At 44.7% G+C, this 22132-nt stretch overlaps 1 protein-coding gene across 3 annotated transcripts in view; it reads left to right on the top strand.

Moving 5' to 3' along the window:
• The window catches only part of Abraxas1 (abraxas 1, BRCA1 A complex subunit), a 61071-nt gene that overhangs the window by 15133 nt on the left and 23806 nt on the right, over positions 1-22132 (top strand). For 2 of the 3 annotated variants that reach the window (XM_036200606.1, XM_036200607.1), the window contains exon 1: positions 21942-22079. The exons of the other annotated variant lie outside the window; for it this stretch is intronic. In XM_036200606.1, coding sequence (XP_036056499.1) covers positions 21948-22079 — 132 coding nt within the window. In that variant the 5' untranslated portion in view covers positions 21942-21947. Of the gene's footprint in view, positions 1-21941; positions 22080-22132 lie in introns of those variants that run through there. 3 annotated transcript variants of the gene reach the window in all.

Genomic DNA, 22132 nt, shown 5'->3' on the forward strand with positions numbered 1-22132 from the left:
TCCTCCAGCTCTCAGTACCCATGACAGGTGACTCAGCCACCTGCAACTCCAGCTCACAAATGATCCAACGCCCTCTTCTGGGCTGCACAGCATCTGCACCCACATGTCAGGCCACACAGAAACAGGCACATAATTTAAAATAAAAATGTATCTTTAACATATATATGTCCTTTTTTTCCCATAAAAAAAGGACAAGGGAAGCTGGGGAAGTATGCAATTCTCAGACTAAAAGCAAAAGGCTGAGACCCCACATGAGTCCTGAGATACCAAGCCCAGTGTCTAAGGACAGGAGCCATAGACCCCAGAGATCACTAGGTCCATACATTTAATTTTTTTCTGGTTTTGTTCTCACTGTCTCCTCGGCCAAGTGGATGGTACCACACATATTCCAGGAGGGTTTTCTTACCCACTCTACTGAGCCTCACACCTTCTCTGGACACGCCTTCACAGGTACACTCAAAAACAATTCTTCACTGAGTTTCTTAGTTACTTTTCTAGACACATGGCTAAGGTAACTTACAGAAGAATTTATTTGGGTTCACAGCTGACTATCATGGATGGGAGTAGACAACAGGCAGGCAAAGAAGGCTCTGGAGCAGTAGCTGAGAGCTCTCATCTTGAGAAAGACACTGGAATGGCATAGGCTTTAGAAACCTCAAAGCCTGCCCCCAGTGACACACCTCCTCCAACAAGGCCACACCTCCTAATCCTTCCCAAACAGTTCCACCAATTGGGGATCAAGCTTTCAAACATATGAGCCTCTGGGGGCCGTTCTCATTCAGACCACCACGCCCAGTTCCTAGATATTCTTTAGTCCAGCCGAGTTGGCATCTAAGATTAACGTAGCAGAGATGACAAGGCTGGAAGCTGCCAGCTGAGCTTCCCTAAGCTCGGAGACCTCCCCTGTGCCCATTTTACATGGCAGTGAATGTTCCAGGACCACTGGCTCACCTACAGAGTGCTTAGGCAAAGCTCTGGGCCTTAGAGTCAGATAACAGGGGAGAAGATCTGGATTACAGGAAGGCATGTAGGCTCCCTTGCGTCTAAAGAGTTTAAGTGAAGGCTAGTAAGATTGGGTTGTGTAGTACAACGACTATTGGAGTACCTGATCCACAGGAAGCATGCCCTCGGCAAGTGGCTTAACTCCCATAAACACCGAAGTTTTCCCCTGATGACTTGGCTGTAACAGTCTTCCCAGTGGTTTGCTTTGGGAAGAAAGAGCGCACAGCCACAACACACGGGTATTCTGTCTACTCACTGCCTCTCTCCTTGGCCAGCCAACTTTTACAGTACACAAAACCCTGACACATCTTTGTACAGAGTAATTTAATAAAAATAAGCAGAGAGCTTGCAGAATCAATTAGCCAGTAAAGTCCTCACTGCACAAGCAGAGGATGTGAATTTGATCACCATCATTTAGTGAATTTGCAACCTGCACATATACTCACACACTCGACACAAAGTACATATGTGTGCACACACAAAACACAAGCAAAGTAAAATTTAGACCATGAATCTAGGACAAAAAAATTTATAATACTGGATAGAGCTGTACTGTATCCTTTTAAGAAAACCCTGATCCACACAGTATGGCAGCACACGAACAACCTTCCACGTACAGCAGAGCAGCAGAGCACTGAACTCTCCTGTGTCAGAGAAGAAAGTTTGAGGGAAGAGCTGGACTTTTATAAATTGAGCTATTTCCGCCACCAAACTTCCTAACAAATCCTGACTTTATCTACTACCTTAAATTTTGTGTGTTTGCTGGGGTATTCATGAGTGTGAGGGGTCACACTCACCCGTGCCTGAGTATGTGGAGAGCAGAGGTCCACGTTGGTGTCTTTTCTATCATTTCCATATATTTTGAGACAGGGTTTCTCACTGAGCCTGGGTTGTCTTTCATCTAGACTGGCTAGCTAATAAGCCCTGAGGATCGCCTGGCTCTGTCCCCCTCCACCCACCCCGCCCTGTCCTGGGATTACAGGAACCTATGGTTACACCTGGCTTTTAGCATTCCGAGGATCCAAACTCAGGTCCTCCAGCTTGTGCAGCAAGCATCTTACCCAGTGGGCTATCTCCCCAGCCCACCTTAAATATTTTCCAAAATCTCAGCCTCTGGCCTGGCCCTTTGCTCCACTCTTCACAAGGGGAGTTGTGCTGATGTCCCCAGTGCACAGCCAAGTCTCACTATACTTCCATGGGCAGCTGCATTACTGGTTTCTTAAAACTCTGGTCTACATTTTTTTCATGAGGGGGTCAGGTATTTGAGACAGGGTCTCTCTAAATAGTCCTGGCTGTCCTGGATCTCAATATTTAAACCAGGCTGGAACTCACAGAGATCCCCTGCCTCTGCCTCCCAAGTGCTGGGGTTAAAGGTGTGCACCACCACACTTGGCTTCCAGTTTGTAGTCTATGTTGCTTCCAAATCCTTCAGTTATTCCTTAGCTGCTGCTTACATGAAACCATTCATTTGTCCCACCTCATTATTTGCAATTGGAGTATAAGATTTTAATTATTTGTTTAAAATGGCCATCAAGGGCAGGGGAGATATCTTAGCAGGTAAAGGTGCCTGCTACCAAGTCTGAGTTCAATCTCCAGGACTCACATGGTGGGAACAGAAAATTGTCTTCTGACCTCCACATGCCAGTACACACACACACACACACACACACACACACACACACACACACACACAGAGGCATGCATGCACACACACTAAATAAACATAATAAAAAGTTAAAAAGGGTACAGAGCACTAGGGAACCAGGAATGTTAAACACACAGGGGCCTCTCCTTAGTGAAGGAAATCCCAGTTTTCCTGCTCAGAAGGCTCGGAGAGGATTTTAAGGACCTGGTGATCTTTTTGCTCTCTGTAGAGGCAGACCTCACCCAACCCCCCAAGAATGATTGTCCCAGACTCTCCCAGTGGTTTACTTCCCTGACTGACACCTGCTGGGACTCCTCCAGGAGCCTAGATGCTAATGATGTAAGAAAAATGTCCCACAGGTTCTGAGGCCACTGGCTGAAAGGGTTGCAGAGGGCAAGACCACACCCCATGAGAGCCACCACCCGGATTTCCCTCAGACGCTCGCTCGTATCCTTCCCATCTGCATCTTGAGATAGAGAGCTTTGGGGCAGGAGATAAGGAAGGGGCGCAGTGTACCTTCCTTCTGACTTGCTTAGTCACTGGGCTCTGAGGGGGAGACTATGCACCATTGTCGCGGCCTGAGACTTCAGCTGTGTCTGTTGTTTCCCGTATCTACAAACTTTCCGCGAAGATGGGTCCATTGCCAGGCCTCCTTTTCCCTGAGGAGGCTATATATCCCAGAATACCACCACAGTCCTCAGGACGGCAGGTGTGGTGTAAACATTTTCAAGCCGCCAGAGTTATTCGTAGAATCGTTAATCATTTCAAATTCTGCTTTCTCTGCTGAGTATTTAACAAAGAATCTAGAGACAGACAAAAATCAGTCGCCCTAAACCTTTTTTAGAGTTATTGTCTGTCCCTGGGGAATAAACAGAGCAGTGACCATCACTTAGTCGTGTTTTCTGTCTTCTCGGAGAAATTTCAATCCTGAGAAGAGCAGTTAGGCTGATCAGACACTAAGTATTGGACGGTCCACATCTGCTGAGTGGGAACTCATTTAATTTAGCACTTGGAAGGATGAAGCAGGAGATATTACCTTGGGTTCAAGGCTAGCCTAGCCTGCATAGTGAGTTTCAAAACTGTCCGGGCTACAGAGTGAGATGTGCCCTTCCCCCACCCTCATCCACCCTGTTAGTATTGACCCGCCCCTTGGGGCCACCCTGTGTCCTGACATGGCGGGGTGGGGGTGTGGGGGAGAGGTGGAAGGGGTGTGGGGAAGGTGGAGGGGGTGTGGGGGAGGTGGGGGTGTGTGGGGGGAAACACGGGGTGGGGGGGGACCTCCCTTGTCTCTCTTCCTCTCTCTCTCCATTCCTACAAGCCCTTTCCTCCCTGCCTCTCTCCTGTCTCCCTCTTTCCCTACCTATCTTTCTCTTCATCTCTGCATTATAATAAACTTATTTCCACGTGGATGCAGTGCCTGCGGTATGAGTGACTGTCCACGCGGTAACGCGGTAGGCCGCCCTTGCATCTGCCGGGGCATGTTTTCTCTCCAGCGTGGGATACCCTGGCCTGGCCCGCTGGGTGCCTCTCTGGTGCATATAACACACCCCCTACCCCACCCCACCCCGACAAACAAACAAACAAACAAAAAAGCAAGGCTGATGACTTGGCTCAGCAGGCAAAAATGGTTGCTGCACAAGTTGACCACCTGAATTCTATCCCAGGAACCCATCCTGGAAAGAAAGAACCAAAAGTTGTCCCCTGAGTTCCACAGGAGCAGGCCTAGGCCCCAGGAGGGAGCACATGGCTTCCTTAACACCAGGTCTGGGGCATCTGGCGCCCTCTTCTGGACTCCGAAGACACGCGCATCATATGTGCACAGAACTCTGTACAGTCACACATATACACCAATAATTAAAAAATGAAAAACAAAATTTCAACAACAATAAAAACAAACTCAGGGCAGTGGTGGTGCACACCTTTAATCCCAGCACTCGGGAGGCAGAGCCAGGCATATCTCTGAGAGTTCGAGGCCAGCCTGGTCTACAGAATGAGATCCAGGACAGGTACCAAAACTACACAGAGAAACCCTGTCTCAAAAAAACCAAAACCAAACCAAAACAAAACAAAAAATCCCACCAAACTCAACTTTAAAAAACATCTTCCTAAAAGAGTAAATTAGATATAAAACTTTGGACTCACCAAGATAAGATAGTTAAATGTTTTCTCTGATTTTTGTCAAATATAAATAGACTGGATATTGTAACTGTAAAAATAGATAGATAGATGATAGATAGATAGATAGATAGATAGATAGGTAGGTAGATAGATAGATGGATGGATAAATAAGTAAATAAATAAATAGTTAAATAAACAAATAAAGCATCTTCCTTATTTGCGTGTACCTAGAACCCATGTGTTTCCATGTTAAAAATATTAATGACATATAATTATTACAATAGTTTTGCAAGCAGAGTTTGAGCCAACAAATCTAACATTTCTCTGTGTTTGCATGTTTTTATTTGCTTATGTATTTGTTCAGAGGAGAAAATGTTAGGGGGACAAAAAAAATCTCATAAAAATTTTAATGAACTCACTTCTTTTATGCTACTTTATAAGTAATATTTCCACTTCAGTCTAAACATGGTTTACAAAGGAAGAAAATATGTTAAAACTCTTTTTTATTAATCATTAATATGTCTTTTATGTAAATATATCTGAATATAAGTAAATGTATATATATATGACAAGGTCTTGCTCAGTAGCTCATGAACTCATTCTTCTGCCTCCACCTCCTGAGAGCTGGGATTACAAGCATGAAACACCATGTCTGGATATTCTTTGTTTGTTTGTTTGTTTGTTTGTTTGTTTGTTTTTCGAGACAGAGTTTCTCTGTAGCTTTGAAGGCTGTCCTGGAACTTGCTTTGTAGACCAGGCTGGCCTCCAACTCACAGAGATCCACCTGCCTCTGCCTCCCGAGTGCTGGGATTACAGGTGTGCTCCACCACCACCTAGCTAAATCTGACTTCTTTAAAGATTTATTAATTTATTATGTATACAGTATTCTGCCTGCATGTGTCCCTGCAGGCCAGAAGAGGGCACCAGATCTCATTAGAGATGGTTGTGAGCCACCATGTGGCTGCTAGGAATTGAACTCAGGACCTATGGAAGAGCAGTCAGTGTTCTTAACCACTGAGCCATCTCTCCAGGTCCTGATATATATATATATTAATTTAGCTTAACTCCTTATTTAAAACTTAAGACTTTGTGACATTAAAAAAAAACCTTTTCATATTTTCCTGCCTGGTGGAAGGTCACAGAGATTTTTCTGTAAGCAGTAACAATGCAGCTCCTTAGCTCTTGGAGATCAAAGATGCTTGACCTTAGAAAGGACTTAAGGTTGTCAGGGTTAAACTTTTTATTATTTTTTAACAGTGTACATTTGGAACGAGTGAGGAAAAAGACAGTTTCAAATTCTTACCAAATCCAGTTTATGTGTCAGACTGTGAGGCTGAGTGTGCAGGACTGTACACCAGTGGGCTTTATGGAATCCACCACTCCTTAATATTGAAAATCCTCAAGAAGCAACTTGTATACAAAAGAAAAAAAGCAAACAAAAAACCACCGAAGTCCAGTAAATATAATGTGGGGACAAGAGTAACCCAAAGGTGCAGCAGGGGCACACTGAACCCCAAGCTGGGAATCAGATGGTTTCTCAGGAGCAAAGGTGAGGTGAACTCCATTGCATGGACTGCCCAGTCTTACTTTTGAGCCATCAGCATCTGTATACATTGAAGGTGTTCAGTAAATATGCTAAGTAAATGGATGGATGATGGATGGATGGATGGATGGATGGATGGGTGGATGGATGATGTATGTAGGTAGGTAGGTAGGTATATATGGATGGATGGATGGATGGACAGACAATCTAGGTCAACAGGTGCCCTGCTTCAAGAGACACCGATAACATGACACCCTTTCTTAGCAATTTAAGCACTTGACAGTGGTTACTTGTCTTCAGGATCAGAGACTTAAAAATATTTACTCAAACCTATTACATGTCTATGTCTTGCTAGACTGAGCATTTGGCGATCTCAGCTCATTGTGGAATTAGAACGAATTTACTTAAATAGGGAAAGGGTAAAATGAACCTCTGCTCCCAAACTTCAAAGGCACCCAACAATGAAGAAAATGACTCATTCACACTGGTGAAAATACCACTTACCATTTACCAAGGAATGGTAAACCACAAGCCATAGCTGCCTTGTCCTCAAATTCACCAACCCCCACCAAGCTGCGGTGTTGGTAGTTCCAAGTCTACATGGAAGCTAAGGTGAAGCCTGGGTTCAGAGTGCTGCCTAACCAGCAGAGGTGACTACAGACTCCCCGTGGATGAAAGCATCTGGGAAGGTGTGCTGGCTAGTTTTATATCTACTTGACACAAGCTGGAGTCGTCTGAGAGGAGGGAGCCAGTTGAGAAAATGCTTCCATAAGAGCAGGTTGTAGACAGACAAGCCTGTAGGGCATTTTCTTAATTAATGATTGATGGGGTTTCCCTCAGTTGGCTGTGATTCAGGATGTGTAAGCCAAATAAACCCTTTCTTCTCCAAATTGCTTTCCGTCATGGCGTTTCATCACAGCAATAGCAAACCCAAGACAGAAGGTTACAAGTTTATGTGCACTCCGTGCCCTCACCAGGGATTCCGTTGATCTTAGCAAATACTACCCTACCTTTCAAGGATGACTGATTTTGTTGCAGTAAGACACATGGAACAGCTCAGTGGTAGCTTGCTGCAAGATACAACCTAAGTTGGATTCAGAATACTATTCTCACTACAAGAAATAATTTACATTTGTTTCTTTATCAATCTTTTTTGTTTGTTTTTGTTTTTGGAGACAGGGTTTCTGTGTAGATTTGTGCCTTTCCTGGAACTCACTCTGTAGACCAGGCTGGCCTCCAACTCACAGAGATCCGCCTGGCTCTGCCTCCCGAGTTCTGGGATTAAAGGTGTGCGCCACCAACGCCCGGCTCTTTTTCAATCTTGTGTCGAGTGTGTGAGTATATGTGCAGGTGTGCAAATCAGGGCACATGTGCACCACAGCACACATGGGAGTCAGAGAATAACCTTGGATATTAGTCCTTAGTTTCAATGTCTTGTTGTTCAATGCTGTGTCTGTTAGGCTAGCTGGCTTCCTAACTTCCCAGGAATCTCCTGCCTCTAATCCTGTATCACCATAGAAGCATTAGAATTACTGGCATGTGCTACATGTTCAGTTTCACATGGTTCTGGGGATTCAGACTCAGTTCTTTACATGTGCACAGTGTTTTACCCACAGTCCCTTTTAAAAATCTTTGCATGCCAGGTGGTGGTGGCGCACGCCTGTAATCCCAGCACTCGGGAGGCAGAGGCAGGTGGATCTCTGTGAGTTCGAGGCCAGCCTGGTCTACAGATCAAGATCCAGGAAAGTCACAAAAGCTACACAGAAAAACCCTGTCTTGAAAAACAAAAAAAAAAAAAAAAAAAAGAAAGAAAGAAAAGAAAAGAAAAAGAAGTATTCATTGAGATAGATGCTTGATGCTGAAGGAACTCCTGCTTGTGTATTTTAAATCCACCCTTTAAAGTATGCTGGCTTTACTAAGAATCAGATCAAATATTTAAAAAGTCGCTTCTACAAGTGCAACAGTTTGTTACAAAGGAAACTGGGTTCCCTTCTGAGACTGTTAGTTTCATTAACAAAAGAAAGGGGCTGGAGAGATGGCTCAGTGGTTAAGAGCACTGGCTGCTCTTCCAGAGGACCCTGGCTCAATTCCCAGCACCCACAGGGTGGCTCATGACCATCTGATTCCAGTTCTAGTGACCAGATGCCCTCTTCTGGCCTCCACCTGCACCAGGCATGCCCAAAGTACACAGACAGAAGCCTCAAATACATGAAATTTAAATTGTTATTTAAAGACAGAAGACAGGAAGCTCGAGGACAATTTTCTTAGAGCTTCAGCAAAAAACAACACAGCAGGCAAGTTCTAAACCTTGGCGACAGCCAGAGAGAAGAAATGGAAGAGGAAGAGAAAGCCCAATGCCACTTGAAATGGAGGCTGACAAGCAGCCAGGTGTTGGAAGAAGAGATTGGAGACTTCAGAGAAAAGTGCAAAAGCACAGAGCCTTGGGGAAGCATGCCTGATTAAAGGAAGAAAAATGCACGCTTTTCTGTGTAATTTCAGAAGTGGCCGGGCCTTATGGTAGATACTGAGACAGCAGCTCCAAGAGGCTGTCCTGAAAAGGGGGCTTCTGGGAAGGGAAAGCATGGTATCTCAATAGGAGATACAAAATATGGTACAGGAGACAAAATACACACATCTACTCACCCCAGACAGGAAACCCACAACAGACCAAAGTACAGATAACAGCGAAATCCCCCTTAGTGAACCATGGAGTTTTATCGGGGTCACTTACAGCAGCATGGGTGAGGGGTTACTTATAAGAGCAGAAATGGGGGTGCTGGAGAGATGGCTCAGAAGTTAAGAGCACTGGCTGTTCTTCCAGAGGTCCTGAGTTCAATTCCTAGCAACCACATGGTGGCTCACAACCATCTACAATGAGAGATCTGGTGCCCTCTTCTGGCCTGCAGGCTGAACACTCACTGTATACGTAATAAATAAATAAATCTTAAAAACAGGAAAAAAAAATTTAAAAAGAAAAAAAAAGAGCAGAAATGAGTCAAAGACAGCTGTATCACCAAAGCCCACCCCGGCACGGGCGACAGCTCACACAGCTGGGAACCTGGAGCACACTGCACAGCCTGCACACAGCTCAGCAGGTTGGCGAGTGTCCTTTCCAGGTGACTCAGTTCATCTAAACCTCTTCCATACAACTTCTGGGATGCTGGTTTGGTCTCAGAGTCGTCTTTGAGGCTGACTCTGTTCTTCCGAGAGGGACTCTCAGATTTTACTGCTTCCCCTGGCCGAGAGGGGCCTAGTCACTCTGGTGAGTTTGGGGCGGTGGTGGTGGGTAGTTCCTGAAGCTATTTTGAGTTGTTTAAGCTCCTGCTTAAGGAGCTTTCCAGCAAGGTGGAGTGTTAAATTTCTTAGGGAATTTACACAACACAGGGATAATTATTCCTCCTGTCCCTTTGGGCAGCTTAGAATGCCAGCTCTCTACCCAGGTCTAGAGAAGGAACTTAGAACAAAGCCAGATACTTCCACTTTCACATATGATAATTTAATTTTCTTTTTTCTTTTTTTTTTTTCTTTTTGGTTTTTCAAGGCAGGGTTTCTCTGTGTAGCCCTGGCTGTCCTGAAACTCAATCTGTAGGCTGGCTTCGAACTCAGAGATCACTCGGCCTCTGCTGGGATTAAGGACATGCGCCACCACACCCAGGGGTTAGAGTGGGGTTTTTGTTGTTGTTGTTGTTTGTTTGTTTTACCATGGCAAACAAGATGAAACTAAAGCCAATGTACCCCTGGGTTGATCATGCTGAGTTGTGCAAAGCGATCCTCTTGCGTCAGCCTCCGAAGAGGCTGTGGCTACCTAAGCACAAACCACCTGAGTCTTGTGAAAAGCAACTCACAGTTTTTAGATAAATTTACTTCTTTTTATGGGTATAGGTGCTTTTGCCTGCATGTGTCTGTGCATGGTGCCCCCAGAGGCCAGAACAGGAGGACATCAGATCCTCTGAAGCTGGAGTTACAACGGGCTGTGAGCCACTATGTGGGTGCTGGAACCCAGGTCTTCTGGAAGAGCAGCAAGTGCTCTTAACCACTGAGCCATCTCTCCAGCCCCCAAAAGCAACTTTTAAAGGTAGTCAAGAGGGGTTGGGGATTTAGCTCAGTGGTAGAGCGCTTGCCTAGCAAGCACAAGGCCCTGGGTTCGATCCTCAGCTCCAAAAATTAAAAAAAATAAAAATTAAAATAAATAAATAAATAAAGTTAGTCAAGAGATGCTGAAGGACTGGGGACAGAAATCAGAGGGAACCCCACCAATGTATGCGTACACAGTGAAATTCGCATCATGCAATGATATAAATTCTTTCAATATAAGAAACACTGTGTAAATAAAATAAATATGTACATTCTGTGACTCCTGGATTATACTTAGAGAACTATTGATGAGGTAGTGAAGAACCAGCCTGCCTCCATCTTAGGCTTTAAAGCCATCGAAGAGTAAAGACAAACTAGGTTCATTCCTATTTATGATTAAACCTCTGTTTCTCGACCTTAACTACAAACGGTTCTGTACTGCCTGTTCCAGCAATGGCAATCATGTTTTTGTTTCAAATAGTTGTTTATACCTAGGCGGCAGCGATGGCGGTGGTGGTAGTGGTGAACACCTTTGATCCCAGCAGTCAGGAGGCAAAGGCAGGTGGTGAGTTCAAGGTCAACCTGGTCTATAAGCAAGTTCAAGGACAGCCAGGGCTATACAGAGAAACCCTGTCTCAATAAACCAAAACAAACAAAACAGCCCCAACAAGATGTTTATAACTATCTCACAACCCTGCTTGTTTCAAAAAGTTATATGACCATGTATGACTACCTTGTTATGCCCACCTTGCAACCATGTCTTTTTTTCAGGAGGTCTTTAGGACTAACTTGTTATGTTACAGGATTCTGCTCCTGTTATCCCACCTATTTTGCCAGCAAAACCCCTATCTGGAGCCCCCCCCCCCCCTGTATTAAAAAGACTTGTCTCCTCACATCCAATGCTGACCTCTCAAACCCCACCTTGAGGGGAGGCAGCCCATGTACAGGAATAAAAAACTTTGCTATGATATATTGCATGGGGGACCCCGACGGAATCCCGTGTGTGCAGGGAAACACACTGGCATGCTGCGCAGCAGGCTGGCAGGCGACCCACGCCATACAGGCATGGGGGCGGGGGTGGACAGTCATTCACCACCCAGACGCTGCATCGGCCTTGGAAATGGTTTATTATAATAGAGAGATGAAGAGGAAGACAGGAAAGAAAGATGGAAAAAAGAGAAAGAGAGGGGGTCAGGGTGCACACCTCGTGGGAGGAAAAGTTGAAGAGAGAGGAAGGGGCGGAGTTTTTACGTCAGGACGCAGGGTGGCGCCAAGGGGTCGGTCAGAATAGTAACAAGCTTGCTTTAATTAATTACTTGATTTAATTAACTTGGCCAGGATGATTTGGGTCAGTAGTCTTTCTCCTCTCATCTTTGGGATTAATCATGCCTCTAAACATGATGCTTCACCTGTTAAGTGTTCCAAAGCATTTACTACGCTTGTGAATTACATCCTGGATTTAGGTAACTCATTCAAGTAAACGTTTGCTCTTTCCCTACTCACTCCAGTAATGCATTTTGATGCATTTGGAGTTTGGAATAGATTCCAATTCCCAGAACTGAGTCATTTCTCAGTCTGTGCTTCAGGGGTAGTTCTGGACAGATGGGACTGCTCACATGTCCAACCAGGTCCAAAGCCATCCTTTATCCTCAAAACTGAGTCAAAGCTACTTCTAAAATGGAATTTCTCCAGGAGGATCCCTGGACTTGGTAACTTCTATTGTACCCTGGAAAACACAAGTCCCAGGTTCCAGGAGAGATCCTGCCTCCATGGAGCAGGCAGGCAGTGGCAGAAGACACTCCATACCCTCTTCTGCCCCCAAGTCATAAACAGGCACACAGAAAAGCAAGCAAGCTCACACAGTGACTCCTAAATAAAGAAATACAAATACAAGGAAATGTGTGTGTGTGTGTGTGTGTGTGTGTGTGTGTGTGTGTGTGTGTAGTCTCTTAGGGCAATGCAAAAAAAAAAAAAAAAAAGGAAAGAAAAAAACATGTTTTACATAACTTGGAATAACTTAGGTCTGATCTCAACTCCTAAATCTCATATTAGTGTAAGAAATGTTGGGGGCTGGAAAGCTAGCTCAGCGGTTAAGAGCATTAGCTGTCCTTCCAGAGGTCCTGAGTTCAATTCTCAGCAACCACATGATGGCTCACAACCATCTGTAATGAGATCTGGCGCCCTCTTCTGGCATGCAGGCAGAATACTGCATACATAATAAATAAATAAATCTTGAAAAAAAAAAAAAAAAGTCAAACCAGAGACTTTTCTATCAAACACCATAAAATTTGTGTTCAGGACAAGGAATTCAAATCTCTTTATTGGGGGAGGTTCAAGACAGGGTTTCTCTGTGTAGCTCTGGCTGTCATGTAACATGCTCATAGACTGAGCTGACCCTGAACTCAGAGGTCCACCTGCCTCTGAAAGCCCAACGCTGGGATTAAAGGCATGCACCACCACACTTGGCCCAGAATATAAATATTTTTAACTTTCCCATCTCATGAGATTTTTATGCATATATCTCAATATTCACCACCCAGGAAAACTGTTGTTTACACGAAGTGTGGTATTATAGAAATTTGATGGCCTGGATCAGTGACCCTTTTCTCCTTGGAGCTGTGGCCCCTTTCCCCTACACAGTCACCTCCTGAGTTAGGATAAAAACTAAGTGCCTCTCCTGCCTCTGAGTGTTTGATCTTCCAAGCATACCCTCTCGATCCAGAGTAAAGTTGCTTATCCAGACAGTTCACTCAGGGTGGCTGCCCCTTTCTTTGTGACCCTGTCTTAGGGTTGCTATCGCTGTGAAGAGACACCATGAGCACAGCAACTCTTACAAAGGAAAACATTTCCTTTATAAAGGTGGTGGCTTACAGTTTCAAAGGTCCATTAGCATCATGGCGGGACATGGTGGCATGCAGGCAGACATGGTGCTGAAGACGTAGCTGAAAGTCCTACACCTTGTGGGCAACAGGAAGTTGGACTGAGACACTGGGAGTAGCTTGAGCATAGTGACAGGTTTTTGCATCCCGAAAGGACTCTCCTCTGATGCAGCACTCCAAATCAGACCAAATCAGACCGAATTAGAAAAAGCTCCAGTTTAATGGGTAAAGCATTCTTGGGTGATTCTCCAGCCCCCCAGAGAGGAGACGGGAACAAGAGACCAGAAAACCACGAGTCTGTTTTCTGGGATGCATCTTAAATACCCTGTGGGAGTGGTCTTGAGCACCTCTCGGGGGAGGAGCTGTGTTTGGCAGGCTTTGAAGGGGTGGGTTTGGGGAAAGAGATGGGGGAGGAGAGTTGAGGTGAATCTTCCACCAGAACACAGAGGGGAACTCAAAGCCCAGCAAGGCTATGCCTATTCCAACAAGGCCACACTTCCTAACAATGCCACTCCCTTTGCGGGCCATTTTCTAGCAAAGCACCACAGATCCCAAACTTATTTCTAGCATTAGGACCCTGAAGATGAACACAGTGGTGTCAATGGACCTCTGTTTCTCTTCCTAATGTGGCTACATTGAAGAAATCTCTTTTATCCATTTTCAGCACTACTTGTTTGTTTAATTGGCATGCTGAGGACAGGTGGCTAAATCTAGCTTGTTAGGGCTGCTAGGCTCTGACCCTAACAACATCAGTAACACTGGAATTTCAGATTAGGAAGAGCTTTGGTGGTTGTGTGTCCAGAGACTGCACATATGCCCTTCCAGTGTCTTTCTCTCCAGTCTGCCACTGACAGTATAAATAGCCAGGACACTTCTTCAGTGATGTCCCAAGGAGGCTCTAAGAAGGCAGGAGAGTAAAAGTCTACTCCAGCTAACAAAGCCGATTTAAGATGTCTGTCTAAGTACTCATGTCTTTGCTAACTGTTCAACACCTGGCTTTTAAAAAATCTTAGAAAAGTAATAGCACATGTTTGATAGATAAGGTATATTTGATAATAAATTCCTAAGGTCTACTCAAGTTCACAGGAATACTTGTCTAGTTTCTTTGTCCTTGCTCACTTTGTTATAGCTATTTGGATGGTTTAAAGTTTTATTTTGATACTAAAAGGGTGTCAAAATACTCTGGTAGCCAAAGGCCAGTGTTGCTCTGTGTGGCAGCTGAAGATGAAATACTGTTCTGTACGACAGCCGGAAACCTATGACCCCTGCCCCCAACAAAGCCAGGGAGACCACTGGAGCCTAGAACAAGTGTCTAAGTAGTGGGTACGCCTCTGTCATTTTGATACACAGGCCATTTGGATTAAACTTACTGCTCTAATTTGTCCTTCTCATATCTCTGATGATATTGACTAACTGTAGCTTCTTCAGCAACAAGCATACCAACTCCTTTCCCCGAGGGTGCAGCTGCCTTGTTAGTTCATTTAAATCCAGCCTCAGGGCTCACTTTCCTAGAGCGACTAGATCTCCAGCTCACCTGTTACCAGACTCTGAAGAGAGATAAAGTTTCAAGTACCTTTTTACTTTTCCTTTGTTGAAAGGGACTAGCTTCACAATGACTGCTGTCAGCAATCAACCACCCGAGTCTCACAGTAAATGTCTGGATGGAAAAAAAGGTTAAATCTGATGGAAGTTCTGAGGGTCTAGGAAAGCCTTCTGAGGTACATAAATACAAGGTGTAAGGGTGAGGATATGAAAGTTGATGGAAGTTCTGAGGGTCTAGGAAAGTGCTTTAAGGCATTTAAATGCAAGTTGTACATGTTGGTTAAATCGGCGGCAGCCATGCCGATGCAGCAAGAGTGCAGGAGTCGTGATGGAGCAAAGTCACAAGCCATAGTTACCTTTTTAGAGCTTTATTGAGAGAGAGGGGGAGAGGGAGGGGGGAGAGAGGAAGAGAGACAGAGAGACCTCACGGAGGGCAGAAAGAGAGAAGGGGTGGGGACGACACAGAGGGTCCGCCAGCTTTTTAGGCTGGCCCTTGGCCCAGGATGATGATGTAATTAAGGACAGAACCCTTACAGTAAAGCTCTAAGAAAATGATTTAAGGTATATGAAAAATAAAAAAATGCTTCATATTTCTTTTTTTCCTCCCTATATACTAAAACTTCTAAAGTTCAAATTTTCATTCGATGGAGTTCTGATAAGCTGGTAAAGCACTGCCTATTATTATCAGTCACAAGTTCAAGATTTTAAATTTCCTTTGATTGTCTTCTAAGACTGGTCTTAAAAGTGCTTCTCAATCATGCTTAACACGTCTCTGTCCAATCAATATGTCCAGCCTTCCAGAACCAGTTTTGGGTTCCCACGCTTTTACTATGACTCAAAGGCGTGAATCTACTGCCTCTTCTACAATGTGGATTTCAGTAGACTTCAAGCAAGTGGTAATGTTAACATATCTAAAACTTTTTACCTCTTGTAGTAAACTTAAAAAAAATAACATTGGGGCTGGAGAGATGGCTCAGAGGTTAAGGGCACAGGCTGCTCTTCCAGAGGTCCTGAGTTCAACTCCCAGCAACTACATGGGGCCTCACAACCATCTGCAATGAGATTTGATGCCCTCTTCTGGCCTGCAGTTATATATGCTGTATACATAATAAATAAATAAATCTTTTTAAAAAAATGTTCCCCTAAACTGCTTAACTTTGCCTTCTGCCCCTAATATATATATATATATATTTATTTATTTATATATATATATTTATTTATATATATATTTATATATATATCTGTTCCAGCAGGTTTCCAATCAAAGACTGAGCTGCTCCCAGGCAGCCTGCACTTCCCTTCCACTAGATGGTCCCTCAGAGCCTGACAGCAAGCGAAACAGCCTGCTCCCCCCAGCCTTGGCCAGCATTCCAGCTTTCTTGGGTCCCCAAAGATGTCGATGCCCTCAGACAACAGGAAGCAGTCTAGAGAGCATGGCACCCTCATTCCTGCCTCACCAATCACCTCTTCCTACTATTCCTTCGCTTTTATAATAAACCAAAGGGAGGAATGTTAGTCAACTAAGACCCACCCACATTTCAGAACCCTCCTCCCTGCCTTCAACGACTCAGAGCCTAGGCCCCAACCTCACGAATTGCCAGTGGTGCAAGTTCCTACCATCACACTGTTGCCATGCTTTCCCTGTGATCATGCTCCATACTCCCTATAAAGCCCTCCATCACAGCCTGGTCCACCACTGTTTGTTTCTATCACAGATCAGAGGCACACGCACACACACGCACACACACACACACACACACACACACACACACACACACCATCCCCAGTAAATCTCTTGCGTGAGGTCTGTTTCCTGGTGTGATTTTTGTGGCATTCCTTGGGCCCCTGCTCACCAAGAGACTCTGACTGCAAAATCCTTTCACCTACCTCGTTGAGACCCACGCACAAGCAGGGATCCAACATTTTATCTCTTAGAGTAGAACTAGAGTTTTTAGGGCAAATATATGACCTCCAGCAGCCCTGAAAGGCTAAGATTTGTCCATCCACCCAAATACACCATGTAAAAATACAAGGTGAACAACAGGAAGAGGAAGTGATTCCATGTGGCACTTTTAAGGAAAAAAAAAAAAAACAACAATTAGGAGTCTGATGCCTCCAAGTTCATCTTCAGGGTAGATTTAGGTTTAAATAGAAGAAGAACTGGGCCAGAGGCAAGGTGTATTCATAATTAAGCATACCTGGTCTTCCTGACATGATTTCACTTCCAATCCTGCAAAGTAGTCTCAAAAAGTCTTTTCATTTAAGGGAGAAAAGGTGGTTGTTGAGAAACCATTAGTTCTGTGGCTGGATGAGGTCTTTCCTTTATAGAAAACCGTCCTTATCTGTGGTGAAGTTGAGTTGCTCCGACCTGCAAACTTTTTGCTGTTCCTCAAATCCAAGGTGACTCAAGAAAAAAGGTTAAGGACAATGAGATTTATCTCTGTGCCTTTAAAGTAAAGACACAGACACAAAACAGAAGCAGAAATGTCAAGTTTTCACCTGCTTCTGGTTGCCCTAGAGAAGAGGCAAGGCCCTTTAGCAAAAGCCTTTCCTAATGTGTTTGTTGTGGCTCGGGTGTGTGGGCTCACGTGGATCATGGAAGAAGACTCAGAGGTCCTTAAGAATGAATGTAGCCTTTGGTGGCTTGGGGGGGTGGTGTTCAGCCTCTAAGGACTGAAGCACCTTCCCTTCGCCAGGGCATTTTTGTTGTCTCTCTATTTACAGTTAACCAGTTAATTTCCATATCTTCAAAGCAACCTGAAAGGAGCTCCCTTGGGTAAAATGCCAATGCAAATTCCTCAGATTTCTCAGGTACCACGGTTTTCCAGGTTTCCTGAAGTTTTGCAGAGGCCTTGGATCCTTTGGAGACTCTCAGACAAGATTCACATAGGGCGATAATAGAAACAAAAGGACACCAGGGAGTGGTGGCACACACCTTTAATCCCAGCACTCGGGAGGCAGAGGCAGGTGGATCTCTGCGAGTTCCAGGCCAGCCTAGTCTACAAAGCAAGTTCCAGGACAGGCACCAAAGCTACACAGGGAAACCCTGTCTCAAAAAAAAAAAAAAAAAAAAAAAAAAAAGAAACAAAACAAAAACAAACAAACAAAGCACACACACACACACACACACACACACACACACACACACACAGAAACAAAAGGTATCTGTTAAATTTAAAAAAAAAAAATGGATTAAGGCTAGGTGCTACAACTCTCTGGAGCCAGGCCGGGAGTAGCTCAGCAGGACTGTAGCCACACTAATGCTGTTTCACTCTGCAAGCCTTCATGATGATTCGGGAAAGTCTCTTCAAAGACAAAATTCTGTGGGCAAGAAAAGTAAGTAAGTTTACCAGCCTATACGTCCCCTAATATCTAAACCTAGTTTTGGACTAAGTTGTTTCAAAGCCCCTAAGTCAAATATGGCCACTGCCAAGGTGCTTAGGTGCATGTGTTCCTCTCCTGATGCTCACATTTGGTGGCTCAGGTTTGTCTTTCTGCTTAACCAATAAACTCACTAATTTGGCTTCCCTCTAACTCCTGCTGAAATTCTTTTCCGTCAAACATCAAGGACCTCGGTGAACCCGAAGAGTATCACCCTTGCCCCCAGGCCCTGAGTGGGATTTATGCAGGATGCTCTACCCAAATGATGAGTTACATTCCTGACTCCAGTGTCCGGAATGACCTTGAGATGGAGTTCAGCTGGTGAAGTTTCACTGCGCTTCCTGATGTCATCTCCTCCTTTTGTAGCAGATGAGGAAACACCCAAGGAATTGCAGAGCCATCTCTGCAACCTGCAGGCCCTGGGGACAAATTGAAACACAGCCTGCCCCCTCACCCAACCACACACACACACACACACACACACACACACACACACACACACGTGAATAGGACAGTTGCTGTGGATATCGCTCTGTATAAATAAAAGGCTGATTGGCCAGGAAGTATGGGACAAGCAGAGAAGAGAATTCTGGGAAGTGGAAGGCAGAGAAGGAGACACGGCCAGCCGCCATGACAAGAAAGAAATAAGGTACTGGTAAGCCATGAGCCATGTGACAAAGTATAGATTAATAGAAATGGGCTAAATATAAGAGTAAGAGCTAGACAATGATAGGCCTGAGCTAATGGCCAAGCAGTTTAAATAATATAAACATCTGTGTGTTTACTTTATAAGAGGGTTGTCGGACTAACAGGGCTTGGGCAGGGACTGGAGAGAAGGTCTCCAACTACAGACAGCAGAGTATTAAAGCCTTTCCCAGAACATGATGCCACAGAAATGTATGGACCATGATGCAACTGCACAGGTCAACAGCTCTCCAAAGACAGGAAACAAATCACCCAAAAAGATTTGACTGATACAGCTAAAGATGTTGTCATTCTGCTTAACTCAGGTTGAATATGTTTTCTTTAGCTAACACAGCTTAAAGCATTCACTGAAGCTTTAGTGATAAACTTTCTACCAGTAGCAATCTTGTACCTGCATCATTGACACAGGCCACTCTAGCTGCAAGAGAAGTCTTAATGACGTGTGGTTTCCCTTGCAGCTACTTGGTACAACTGAGCTCAAAGCAATGCCCTCTTATTTTGTTTCTGCAGTGGGGAGAGGGGGTGTTAAAACAATATTAGATTTCCCTCTAATCCACATTAGATTACCATACAACCCACAAACACATACTCACTCCTTTATGTTCAGTTCTGTGAGGGCTAAAGTTTTGCTTCGACTTTAAATTGCTGTGCCTAAGAGTTCTATAAAGGGGGCTGGAGAGATGGCTCAGTGGTTAAGAGCACTGACTGTTCTGCCAGAAGACCCAGGTTCAATTCCCAGCACTCACATGGCAGCTCACAACTGTCTGTAACTCTAGTTCCAGGGAATCTAATGCTCTCATATATACATGCAGGCAAATAAAATAAAAATGAATATTTTAAAAAAGAGTTCTGCTGGGCGGTGGTGGGGCACACCTATAATCCCAGCACTGGGGAGGCAGAGGTAAGAGGATCTCTGTGAGTTCGAGGCCAGCCTGGGCTACCAAGTGAGTTCTAGGAAAGGTGCAAAGCTACACGGGGAAACCCTGTCTAAAAAAAAACAAAACAAAAACAAAAACAAAAAAAAACAAAAAAAAAACAAAAAACAAAAAACCAAATAAATAAATAAATAAAAATAAAAAAGAGTTCTATAAAACAAAAATGCCTTTAACCTGTAAGCCCCACTTGCCCTAAGATAGATAACTTCCTGGAATGCTGGTTGCTGTTGTTCATGTAAGAAAACAAAGTCACATGTTTTCACATCTGTAGGCAGCAATCTAGTCCAGTGAGGATGTCCAGGGCAAATTATCATGAACATTGCTGTGGTGTCTTTAATGAGATGCTCCCATAGTCTGGGATATTGAATACTTGGTCTTCAATTGGTGGCGCTGTTTGGGTGGGTTTAGGAGGTGTGGTCTTGCTGGAGGAAGTTTGTCACTGAGGGTGGGCTTTGAGAGTTAAAAGGTTTGTACCATTTCTGGTTTGCTCTGTCTGCTTCTTGCATGAGGTTCAAGATGTTCTCAGCTTGCTAGTCCGGTCACTGTGCCTGTCATGCTCCCCACTGTAATGGTGATGAACTCCTGACCCTCTGGAACTGTAAGCCCAAATAAACCCTGCCTTCAGTAAGGTGCCTTGGTCACGGTGTTTTCTTAGAGCAGCAGAAAAGTAACTAATGCAATTGCTCAGCAGAAATGTTACCAGACCCAAGTTTCATGCTTAAAAGACGATATTCAGGGAATGGGAGCTGGAAGGAAATGAGGCTTATTTAAGAGTTAGTACTCTGAGAAGATGAGTTAAACTATCCTCCCCCGACAATTCCATGTTAGGGAACGCCGGTAAATGAAAACACTTTCACAAGGAGGGGAAGGAAGTGCAGACGTCAATGGGCAGGAAAACCAGGTGCTGAGTGGGACCTTTGACAGCTAGTACTCTTGTTTTTATTCCCTCTGCCATCACCTTGACCCCCTGTTCATGTAATTCTTTAGATAAGCATACTACTTTTCTGAAAATTAAATGTCACAGCAATTTATGTCATGTATAATTATATGATACATATGATATGTCCCACAAAAAATTTATATCCATTATATACATATGTGATATAGGTGCAGCTCCCCCTTAAGCTCACGTCCATGCTTCAGTGTGTCTTATGCTTTCTTTGAGCATCTCTGTTAACCCCTGTGCTGAAAATTCATGTATAAGATGTCTTTTAATAAACCCTTCCTCCACTTCATACTGCTATCCTGAAATCCCCTAAGGGGAAAGAGAACTCCGCAAGCTATTAGTGGCAACAGCGTGTAGCTATGCTTCCTTCCTTGTTGACACTGACAAGCCAATTCTGGGTATTGCACAACAAAACCCAGACATGCAATACTAATTCATTTCAGTAGTCTGTTATTTCGCCAACTTTAAGTTATTTAAAAACCATCGCTTTTCGTACTTGTGTATGTGCACACGAGTGAAATATGTGTCAATCCCACATCTTCCCATTCGCTTTAATTATATCAAATGACACAGCACAGTATGATTAGGCTGATCATTAAACTCTCATAATGTTAAAATGTAGTCTTTTTTGTTTTGTTTTTTTCGAGACAGGGTTTCCCTGTGTAGCTTTGTGCTTTTCCTGGAACTCACTTGGTAGCCCAGGCTGGCCTCGAACTCAGAGATCCACCTGCCTCTGCCTCCTGAGTGCTGGGATTAAAGGCGTGCGCCACCATCACCGGGCCTAAAATGTAGTCTTTAAAGTACACTTAGGTCTTGAGTTTTTTAATTGCAATCAAACGAACCAAAGAACCAAACACACACACACACACACACACACACACACACACACACACACACACACACTCAATAGGTGAAGGGCAGTGTAATACAGTTAGAAAACCAAAATCGGACATATCTGCGGTCTTAGAATATTGCCAAGCAACAACCATTAGTCGCCTTAAACTACCCATACATAGACAGGATTTTGCCTGTACGCCGCAGGTAGCTCAGCCAAGTTGACCAAAGACTCACCCTCCCTGGGCTAGAGGGCGCTCGCGCTCCCTCCAAAACACGCCCTCCCCGTACGCAGGCGCAAACCCCGCCCCCTCCGCCCCGGCCCCGCCCCCTCCCTCCCGTCATGCGCCGCGGTGGTGGCAGTGGCGGCCCGGACGGAGGCGGCGGTATGGAGGGCGAGAGCACGTTGGGGGTGCTGTCTGGCTTCGTGCTCGGCGCGCTCACCTTCCAGCATCTCAACACCGACTCAGACACGGTGAGCCGGGCGGGCGGGCAGGGCGCGTGGCTGTCGATCCCGCCGTCCCTGCC

Source organism: Onychomys torridus, chromosome 10 (genome assembly GCF_903995425.1).
Source record: "Onychomys torridus chromosome 10, mOncTor1.1, whole genome shotgun sequence".
Classification (NCBI taxonomy): domain Eukaryota; kingdom Metazoa; phylum Chordata; class Mammalia; order Rodentia; family Cricetidae; genus Onychomys; species Onychomys torridus.